An 11,407-nucleotide genomic window follows, 5' to 3' on the forward strand; every position below is an offset into this window, starting at 1 on the left:
GAAACGTCTACGAGCTAGAAATCTAAGTCCAGTTGATTTTTTTTCTAGGGTTTTTCAGTATAATAAATAATTGGATAACATAGTATGGATGCTTTACAGCATCTATACAATAATAAGGGGAAAACATAGTGTGGATGCTACATCCACACAATAAATAATTGGATAACATTGTATGCATGCTTGTCAGCATCCATACAATAAAGATTAGGATAACATACTGTGGATGCAGCATTACTGCATCCACACAATAAATAATTGAAAAACATAGTATGGATGCTGAATCAGCATCCACACAATAAATAAAGAACAGGAGAGCATAATGAAAATATAAGTATATGTAGTGTTATTATTAAGTCAGAGGGAGAGAGATGAATGTGGCTGTTTCATGGTGATCCCAGACTGAGTAGTTCTTTAGATTGTGACAGGCTGTATTGTCAACCTGTAGTAGCAAAAATGTATTTGTAAAATAAATGTAGAATATTAAGTAATTTCTTCTGAACTGTCAATCACATTTAGGTAGATGAAATACTTAATTTGTTTTTCGAGTAAAATATAGAACTCACTGGTGAAATACAAGTCTGTAAAATGCATGATGCTCGTTTCTGAAGTCAGAAAGTAATTGTGTTAAATAATTGTCATCTCAATATTGACCAAAAGGATTGTGATATATTTGTTCCCATACCTGTGCAGCCCTAACCTACGGACATTATACTGTAACACACACAATGCTGTGGCACAAATGATGAGCAATTGCGGTAAACGTATCCCATTATTGATGCAGCGTATGACACATTGAAGTGGCAGGACTGTATGTAACTGTCATTTTTTACATTTAAAAATACTGTAAATTTACAACACAAATTGAATCCTTGTGAGGATGCATGTTGCCTTTTTCTTTTTTTATTAGGTTGTGGCTGAGAAACAACGAACCTGAAGTGAAAAAGAAGCACAGTGCTAGTCTTCCCCGAAGAGAAGAGCTGAACAGACTGAAGAAGGAATTGTGTTACAAATTTGATCTGGCTGATATCAGGTACCCTCGATTCAGTTGTTTTTCCTAACACTGGATAAGCACTGTCAGAGCTGTTAACAATACTATATCCTCCCTGATGATGTCTGTCCACTGGTCTAAACAATCTGATATGCCTTGTTCTAGGGGTGTGCAATATGACAATATTGGATTGTGAATGATTAAAATGCCTCCATAATCTGCCTTTATAAAGACATTGTTTGTAGTGTGAATTCTGTCAGTTGCTGTTCTATAGCCAACATGCAACTTGGCATAATGTAGCTTCATGGATGTCAACATGGAGGAGTTGGTCCCAAAAAGAATTTGACATTGATAATATGGAACTGGTTTGAATTTCCCAAAACTGACATGGCACAAACAACAGGTATTTCCAAATTTTGCAAAGGTAGCATTCAAATGTTGGATGGCAGTCTGATGACCTTAAACAACTCAGGAGAAAACACCCGAACAAGTATGCTGGCAGTCTAACAGTGACAGGACCTCCTCTGCATGCATCCGCTACAGTTATAAAGCCGTCAGTTACATGGCTAAAATCAACTACTAACTAACAACTAATTTGAGAAAGGCACTCCATATGACAGAACAAGTAAGCACCAGAAAGAGGTAACTGATGGAGTGACATTTTACCTGGCCAAGGATAGGTTTCCTAAAAAACTGGAAAAATGAGAATTTAGTTGTTTCACGGTATGAGATAGCCACCCACAAATATTTTTCCAACATAGCCATTCTGCTGCTGTAGTACAACACACAGTAACTGATTTATGGTCTTGTGGCACTGCTGAATGGGCTTCTGTTATTTTCTTGTTAGATTTTATTACCTTGTAGAGTTTTGTTTTGGTTTTTTTAAGTAGGGAAAAAAATTGATTGTCTGTACTCTCCTGGATGGTACGGTATTTTCCACACAGAAGTTTATGTAATCAGAAACACAGTGTGTGTGTGAGGCCGTCTATGTCCTTTCCATGAGGACTGCAGAGGATGTCCCAGTCTGTGGTGTGAAAACAGGCCCTCAGCTGCTCGATTGCCTCCTCTGTCCATACCTTTACTACCCTGACCTGTGGTGACACCTTTTTCACCACTGGAGTATACACAGGAAGCAGGTGGACAAGGTTGTGGCCAGAGCGACCTAGAGGGGGAGGGGGGCGGAGGTGTATGCATTTCTTGCATTTGCATACAGTAGGTCCAGAGTTTTATTGTCCCTCGTGCGGCAACTAACATACTGTTTGAAGTTAGGGAGGGTGGCAGAGAAGGGGAGGGAGGCATGGTTAAAGTCCCCTGAGATGAGGATTAAAGCATGTGGGTGTTGTGTCTGCAACCTAGACACGGTGTCCTGCGTGCGCTTGCATGCAGCAGTAGCATCGGTGGAGGGATTTATGTACACCACGATTACATGAGTACTCCCTGGGAAAATAGTACAGCCGTGCACTGACAGCTAATAGTTCAATGTCTTTGCTACAGAATTTTTCCGGAACAGTAACATGTCCCAGATTGCACAATCTGTTATTTATGTACACAGCTAACAAACACATAATGCTACTCTCCCTGTACACCCTTTCCACTCTTGTCGTCTATCTTGTTGGAGAGGGACCGGACGTTTCCCATAAACGCAATAAAAAGTTGTACTCCTAGTAGCACTACTCCACAGAGGCCTACAGAAGAAGTATAACAAAGCAAACACGGAAAGCACAGGAAAAAAATCACAAGAAAACACAAAAGAGGACAGAGCTGCTGGAACTTGCTGCCAATCCGTGTGGCGCCAGAAGTAGTAAGATAGTTAGTTACAAGGACTGGAGCTGTTGAAATATAGCTCACACTTCTATTACCATGTTCCATATTCAAATGATAATGGCATATTTTGTCACAATGATGTGTGGTGCAGGTGGCAGCGCAGTTGGGGAGTGGACCACAGGTGCTCTCAGCTTCGAAGTCTGAGCCGACTATCTCAGCAGAACCCTGAGGTCTTGATCAACCTGCAAGGTAGAGTTTCAGTGAGGAGAGGACATCTTTTTGTACTAACAGCTAACAACTAATACATATCTCTATACTCAGTGTGTCTGTTTGCCCATAATATGTGATTTAGTCATTGTTCTCTTCCATATTTTCATTTCTCTCTGCTTTATTTATATCTGATTAGATAAATCAGATGTGTTCTTTTGTCATGTTGACATTCTGGGTGAATATTTACTACTATTTGTTCAGTTTATGATCTTTTCCTGTGGTGTCCCCCAAGGATCTGTGCTTGGTCACATTTTGTTCTCTTTGTACATGCTCCCACTGGGATCTGTCTTAAGAAAATATGGCCTTTCTTTTCATTGTTATGCTGATGACATTCAGATTTACTTACCATTAATGGCATCATTACAGCCACTATTTGACTGTCTGACAGACTTGAGATCATGGTTGGCACTTTATTTTTGTTAAGATTTAAAAAGTTAAGTAATGTAAATAAAGAGTATGTGCTATTTGGTGACCTGGCGAACTTAACTGCTTCTAACCAGGGTTTGGGCCCCCTAGCTCGACATCTGAAGTAAACTGTAAAAAATCTAGGGGTGATGTTTGATGGCAACTTGAGGTTTGACAAGCAAATCAACTCAGTTGTGAAATCTAGTTTCTTCCACCTGAGGCTGTTAGGCACGGTCAAGTCATTCCTTTCTTTTAATGATTTTGAGGTTGCAATCCATGCTTTTATCACTTCTAGCCTTGATTATTGCAATGCTCTATACCAGTGGTTCTCAAAGTGTGGGGCGCGCCCCACTAGTGGGGAATAAAGACATGACAGGTGGGGCGCAATGAACGGAAAAAATTGGAAATGGGTCATTAATACAAGTAAATTAAACTAACATCAGTTCGGGGCCCAGGAGAAATACTATAATACACACACTGACTAGTTAAAAAATAAATTATTAAAGGTGACGAAAATCAGTGAACACGCTAAACATTAAAAGCTTGTTTAAAAAGATGTGTTTTTAACGCTGACTTAAACGCTGCCCGCTCAGTTATCGAGCATATATCTAAAGGCAGGGAATTCCACAGCCTAGGGCCATGCACAGCAAAGGCGCGACCTCCCCATTTTTTGTAGTGTGCAGGGGGAACGACAAGAGCAAGGTGACCCGATGATCGCAGGGTTCTGCTAGCCAAGAGGTCAGACAGGTACGGATGGGCAAGGCCGTGCATGGCTTTAAAAACATAAGGCAAAACCTTAAAATCTACTCTCTATTTAACGGGCAGCCAGTGAAGAGATAGCAGAACCGGAGTGATATGGGCATGCCGACGAGTGTTTGTCAGCAGACGGGCAGTCGCGTTCTGAACAAGCTGGAGCTTGGAGAGTGATGACTGGGATAACCCGGAGTACAGGGCATTACAATAGTCAAGCTGGGAAGTCACAAACGCATGAATAGCTTTCTCTAAGTCACTATGAGAGAGAAATGGCTTTACCTTTGCTAGCAGTCTTAGCTGGCAGAAGCTGGATTTAACCACTGACTTGATCTGCTTATCAAAGTTGAAATTGACGTCAAAAATTACCCCCAGATTTTTTACCGCATTAGAGAGCAGGGGGGCATATGTGCCAAGATCAACTGCACTTCCATCCAACTGGGGGCTGATAACAATAAATTCAGATTTGCCTTCATTTAAGTAAAGGAAATTCTGACTTAGCCAAGTTTTGAGATCCTGTAGACAGTTTTATAATGCACCAAACAAACCTGACTCTGATTGAACCAGCGGCATATAGATTTGAATATCATCAGCATAAAAATGGAAGGGAACATTGTGACTAGATATAATGGCGGCAAGTGGTGACAGATACAGGGAAAATAGCAAAGGGGCCAGAATGGAGCCTTGGGGGACACCTGAAGTCAGGGAAGCTGCGCCGGAAGAATGGTCACCAATCATAACCGAATAGGTTCTATCGGTAAGATAGGACTCAAACCACCTTAGCACCTCCCCTCCCAGGCCGAAAAGGTGCTGGAGTTTTAAAAGTAAAATGGAGTGGTCCACTGTGTCAAATGCCGCAGTTAAGTCCAGCAAAGCTAAAATAACTGGGCGTCCAGCATCCAAGGCTAATGCAACATCGTTATGTACCTTGAGTAAAGCAGACTCCGTGCTGTGTCGAGCCCTGAACCCAAATTGAAATTTATCACCCAAATCTAAAGATTTTAAGTGAGTTTGCAACTGAGTAAGCACCAACGTCTCCATAACTTTAGCAAGGAAAGGCAATAGGGATATTGGCCGAAAATTTCCTAATACCGTGGTGTCAAGGTTGGGCTTTTTAAGTAGTGGTCTAACAACCGCATGCTTAAGGGTCGAAGGAACCGAACCAGAGCTCAAGCATGAGTTAACAAAGTTGACCAGCCCAGGGCCAATACAATCAATAACCTTCTTTAAAATCTTCCCTGGTAGGGGATCAAGCGGAGAAGCAGTGAGTTTGAGTTGAAGCACACATTTTTTAAGTTCTGAGAGGGACACATGAGCAAACGAGGTAAAGGTATCACCGGGGTAGGACACAGCTGGGGCATAAGGTGAAAGATGTAGAGGACTCACTCTGATGGCCCAGACTTTTTCACTAAAATGCAATAAAAAGTCGTCACACAAAGTATTCGAAGCTTCAGAAAACACAGCACTAGAGGGATTGATAACCGAGTTTATAGTCTTAAAAAGAACTCTCGGCTGATGCCTATTCTCCGAGATAATTTGGGATAGATACTGAGACTTAGCATTGCTGACAGCTCTCTGATAGTCCTGGCAACAGGCTCTTAGGATGTCTAAGGAGACTTGCAGACCATCCTTCCGCCATTTCCGCTCTGCCTGCCTGCACCGTCTCCGATAGGCCCGCGTGACGTCATTCAGCCAAGGATCAGAGAGGTTCCTAGTTCTTTTCCTCCTCAGCGGCGCAACAGAATCCATAATCCGGACACAGGTGGTATGAAACGCAGAGAGGAAAGTCACTTGAGGTATCGAGGAATGCTGCGTTTCAGTGAAGTGTAGGTCTGCTGCCAAGAAATTAGCAGCAAAGTCTGCCGATGTAGAAGAGGTAATAATCCTCCGAGTCTGACCAAGGGTCATCTGGGTGGGGGCCGACTTGGGTCCCTGAAGTTCAAAGCGAATAACCCAATGATCGGAGATGGCTAAATTAGCCACATCGCTAATAGAGATAGTCAGACCTCGAAAAATAACCAAGTCCCGCTAATGGGTGGGGGAGGAAACAGCTTGAATGAAATCAAAAGACTCCAGGAGAGCATTAAAATCCTTAGCTAATTGATCTGAGGGGTTGTCCACGTGAATGTTAAAGTCACCACAGATAAAAAAATAGTCAAATTGTGGGACAAATGTTGCAAAAAAGTCCCCAAAGTCAGTAATAAAATCCTTTGATTGAGGAGGGCGGTATATGACTAAATGGGGGACTGCTGGAGAAGAGTAAAAGCTTGGAACTCAAAACTGGGATAGGTTTTTCCCTGGAGAAGGCGGCATTTAAGAGTCTGCTTGAATACTGACGCTACGCCCTCTCCCAGTAAGGCAAGGGGTATTAAAAAATAAATAGCCCGGAGGCAACAATTCAGAGAAAATAGAATTATCTCCATACTTCAGCCAGGTTTCAGTCCAACAAAAATCATTAAGAATAAACATCTTATTGATAATTGATCTGAGGGGTTGTCCACTCATTAAAAAGGGGTTGCATTAAAAAGAGCAAAGCGAAGCAGACTTGGCTTGTCCTGTGCTGAGTCGGAACGCTTCAAAGGGTGAATATTGACCGGAGAGTGCCTTCGTTCAGAGCTTCTCATCAGTCGGAAGTGCGGGGAGGGCGGATCTGAGCCCAGGCCGATGGGTTTAAGGAAGCGGTAGCATTCGACCAGGGTTCCACTGGAGGAGTGACAGCCCCGTTCTCTCAATCTCCCAGTTGCCAAGGATGATGAAAGCGAAGACTTCAGCCTACAATGGGTTCCAGACCTCCTTCCACGACGTCGCCGGTGGAATGCTCGGGGCGAACAGCCATCCGAGCGCCGAAGAAACGGGGGGATCGAGGTCGGCGGGGGTGGAAATGAGTTGGTTTGGTAGTAACGATGTCTGCTCAGGCGATCAAACATAGAATAGCGTATTTCTGGGAGCATATGGCAGTCATATATCAGAGTGGGAATAACAGTAGTAGCTTCAAACATGCAGAAACACAGTGCACACAGGAGAAGCCAGCGGCAGGCCCAACACAATGGCGCCATCTTGAAACTCCTCCTTTCAAGTAGCATTATTTGCACATGTCCAATAAAATGGAAAGCCTCCTTGCTCCTCCCAACACGAATTGGAGAACTGAGATATCCTAAATTATAGCAGGCCACATTAATTTGTGGGCCAGCCTAAGGAGACATGAAACAAGGTAAATGAGAAGTGTTGTGCTCCAGCAGACTCAGAGGTTAGAGTTCACCCTTTTTCAGCTTTTCCCTCTGAATTCACACATTTGGCAAATTGAAACAGGGATATCCTGCATTTTTTAAGGTTTTAATTTTGCACCGCTTCCATCTGAACCATGGTCTGATTTCTACAGCAGTTTTTATTTAGCTGTACTACATAAAGGCAGCAAAACAGACTTCTGTACAGTAGATGTTAAAAGTGGTGAACTCTTTAAGCAACTCCACTTTTTTACAGGACACACTGTTGTGTTTGCTGACCAGTCAGGAATGAACGCTTATGGACATGTGATGCTGGGAACAATGGACGTTCATCATCAGTGGACCAAGGTAATGCAGCTGCAGTGCCCCTGCTGTCACGATCTCTGTGTGCCTCTGTTTTCTGACCCCTCCTGTCTGTGTTTCTTAGTTGTTTGAGCAGCTGCCCAGCTATCAGAGCCTGCTGCAGCAAACAGACTGGCTGAAAGAGAGGATCAGCCTCCTCCTTGGTGGCACTCAAGTGGTCCACATGGAGAGGCTGGGAACAGTTCAGCCCATCACTGAGCACTACAGGACCCTCAACACCTTCCACAAGACCCTGATGTCCCGACACCTTCGCCTGCACCCCAGGAGTCTGCAGGGTCTCGCCATGTTGTTGGAGAAGTAAGCTATCACAGTACCATCTGTTGAACACCTCAACCACAAGTCACTGGTGTTTACTTTGTGTAAGGCATTCCTTGTTGTTGGTGTCAATCACAGTGACCGCTCTAACCCTAGTCTTCATGAGATGGGGCACTTCCTTATCCCCACCAAATGTGACCCTCCTAAGCTGCAGGTCTTCCTCCAGCGCCACGCTCTCAAGGCCAGACAGCGTATCCAATGCAAAAGCCAGTAAGTTAAACATACCATTTCATTTTTGGTACAGTGGTACTGAATTTAAGTGACATACTTTCCCACTGAGGTGTGTTTGCAGTGCCCTCATGGTGTGCATGCAGTAGGAATGCAGAGGTTTTTGTTTTTTGTTTTTTGTTTACTCTGTACCAGCCCTTGAAAACCCAACATGCAGTTCTCTTTTTTGCCTCCAGGTGTCACAAAATTGCTCTATCATTACTACTCTATAGTTTGTGACTATAAAGAGGAAACCTAAATCAGCTTGTGCATTGTCTCACCATATTTTGTATCAGACTGTGAAAGATGAATGTTCTGTTACACAGGGTCTCACATATTTACTCCACAATCTATTAAACATGGTTAACATCATGCCACAAGGCAATGAAATAGTAAGCACCACTTTGCCAAACAAGGTAATTGTCATAAAGGTATACCTTTACAAACCTCAGACTAATTTATAACACAGTAATCATCCTTTGTACTGGACACTAAATGTTATGGCGCAAATGCTGCTGTATTTTGTTTTATAATATTTACAAACTAAAACATGAGAGAATAGAATTAAGACTGAAAAATTATTGTAAAACTGGGATTATATAAAAGACTTCCCCAAGCTATTGTAAAGTAGACTGAATGAAGAAGGAACCAGAAACAGATTTTTCCTTTTTGTGCATGCTCTCTGTACCCAAATACATCACATGACCCTAGAGTAGATGTTTTTTTTTTTATTATAGAACACAACACACAATTATTTATAAGTTGACCAAAGCCCATCCTAAATTGCCCTCAAGATCAGTAATCTATCTAGCCATCTATCCATCCATCCATTACCTATACCGCTTATTCCTGAATAGGGTAGCTGGAGCCTATCTCAGCTGGCAATTTAGAGTCCCCAACAAACCTAAGCTTCCTGCCTTTGGACTGTGGGAGGAAGCCAGAGTACCCAGAGAAAACCCACGCAGGCATCATGCAAACTCCACACAGAAAAGCCCCAGGTCAGCCAGGACCTTCTTGAAGTAAGGCAACAGTGCTAACCCCCATGCCATTGTGCCACCCATAATCAATCAATCAGTCAATTAGTCTATCCCACCAGACTCCTCATTCATGGTGCTTTGTCTCTGCCCCCATAACAGAACATGAGCAGAATTCACAGTCTCCACCCCAGCAGGCATGCTGGGGGACCCTGCCAAGTACTGGTCTGCCCTGAAACTGCCCTATTTTTTTTACTATATATAGCAATAAACAACCAACTTAAAATATAAAAAGGAAAAAGATTCTGTAAAAGAAGATGATATAAATCTATAAGTGATGTTAATGTTTAAGGATGCTGCATACAGATATGAGAATGGGTTTTTTTTTTCTAAGAAGACACTGGACAAGACATTGGACATGAACATAAAGATGACCAGACAGTAGGTCAGTCTATGGTAGAGTGTTGTGAAGGATGATTTTGCAGTTCGTAAGTGGTCTCCAGTTCAGGTAGGAGTCCACCACAGTTCAGATGAAGGCATGAAGCTCCGCAGGCCGTTGGACCTCCGTGGGCTGCAAAGACCAGAATATTCACTGTTTGAGCAGCTGAAGTTCTTGGCTAGCTGTTGCTGCTGGATGCAGGTGTTAATGCAGGTGTCTTGCACTAGTCTCACAGTTGTTTACAGAATTGGATAAAAATATCGATTTTCAGATTAACTGCGGTTCAATTATCAGTTCTTGAAATCCTGAAATAAATAAAAAAGAAATAAAATGTGATAATAGTAAGGTCTAGACTTAACTTTGTAAAATGTCCTGAGATGACTTTTGTTGTGATTTGGCGCTATACAAATAAATTCAATTAGAATTACAATTAGAATATCTATTTGCATATTTCCTCATCAAATTTGTTGTGACAGTTTGACAAATAAACTTATTTGGATGCCAGCCAAGGTGCTACCATTGTGTTTTTAGAATGTCATGTATAGTCAGTTTAGTCTGTAAAGTAAACTCCCCACAAAGAATGCAGTGCAAAGCAAATACTTTAAGGAGTCCATGACATGCCTTTACTTGTTTTCTGACTTATCTACAATGTTACAATGGTGAATTATAATCTTAAATGTGACCTAAAGCTCAAAAAATGAGGTGTAGTTATGTTTTTCTAGTTCTATGCAGAAGCAACTCAGTTTTTACATGTCTCGCTCAGGAGACTTTTTTTCTATTAAAATAAAGTATAATTTAAGGATTTCCTTGAATGGTCATAATCTCCAGGCAGTTGCGCGCTCAGATGAGCTTGCCTGACATCCACCGGTGCCATTTTCAACTGCACATGGTTTTGTGGATATAGTTTACTTCCTGCTGCTACACTGTGACCAGAGGGTGTGGGAGAAAATACAGGGGCAGAGGTTACTGCATGTCTGGTAATGATCCTGTACAGGGACTCACTCTTTTACCGGACTGAGTCTAACCTATGATCTGCTGGCCTGTGAAGCACCCCAGGCCGGGGCGGTGAATGATCAACTCATCAATGCTGGATTCCCCCGGAGCACAGTACCTGTTAGTTTTGACTGCTAGAGGCCAGTATATCTGTGACATGTCTGTTAATGCTTTGTTTATTTAATGTTTGAGAGAATTTTTGTGAGGCTGGAGAGGTTACTATGTCTGCATTATGCCAGTTAAAATATGGGGTTTAGTGTTACACATCTCTTTTCATTGGTACATATTCCGTTGTTTACCTATCTATGCGTGACCTCTTTAAAAGACGAAAGATCAGAAAGGTGGCCCCCTCCTGTCTGAAAGTGTGCACTGATCAGCTGGCCCCCATCTTCACACTTATCTTCAACAGGTCACTAGAGCTGTGTGAAGTCCCCTCCTGCTTCAAATACTACACCATCATTCCAGTCCCCAAGAAAACCTGTAGTTATGAAGTGCTTTGAAAGACTGGTGTTGGCCCACCTGAAGGACATTGTAGACCCCCTGCAGTTCGCCTACCGGGCTAACAGGTCAGTGGACAATGCAGTGAACATGACACTGCATTACATCCTGCAACACCTCGACTCCCCACGCCCTCTTTGTGGACTTCAGCTCAGCGTTCAACCCCATCATCTCGGACATCCTCCACTCCAAACTGCCCCAGCTCACCGTGCTAGCT

The 11,407-nt window shown here is 42.7% G+C and overlaps 1 protein-coding gene across 9 annotated transcripts in view; it reads left to right on the top strand.

Annotated features, from left to right (window-relative positions):
- The window catches only part of tcaim (T cell activation inhibitor, mitochondrial), a 55,242-nt gene that overhangs the window by 30,634 nt on the left and 13,201 nt on the right, over positions 1-11,407 (top strand). For 5 of the 9 annotated variants that reach the window (XM_020622340.1, XM_020622339.1, XM_020622338.1 and 2 more), the window contains 5 exons: positions 908-1,030; positions 2,904-3,001; positions 7,658-7,749; positions 7,829-8,061; positions 8,129-8,289. In XM_020622340.1, coding sequence (XP_020477996.1) covers positions 908-1,030; positions 2,904-3,001; positions 7,658-7,749; positions 7,829-8,061; positions 8,129-8,289 — 707 coding nt within the window. Of the gene's footprint in view, positions 1-907; positions 1,031-2,903; positions 3,002-7,657; positions 7,750-7,828; positions 8,062-8,128; positions 8,290-9,143; positions 9,229-11,101; positions 11,140-11,407 lie in introns of those variants that run through there. The other 4 variants (XM_020622343.1, XM_020622342.1, XM_020622345.1 and 1 more) reach the window with 3 other exon arrangements.

Source organism: Monopterus albus, unplaced genomic scaffold (assembly GCF_001952655.1).
Source record: "Monopterus albus unplaced genomic scaffold, M_albus_1.0 scaffold278.1, whole genome shotgun sequence".
NCBI classification, from domain to species: Eukaryota; Metazoa; Chordata; class Actinopteri; order Synbranchiformes; family Synbranchidae; genus Monopterus; species Monopterus albus.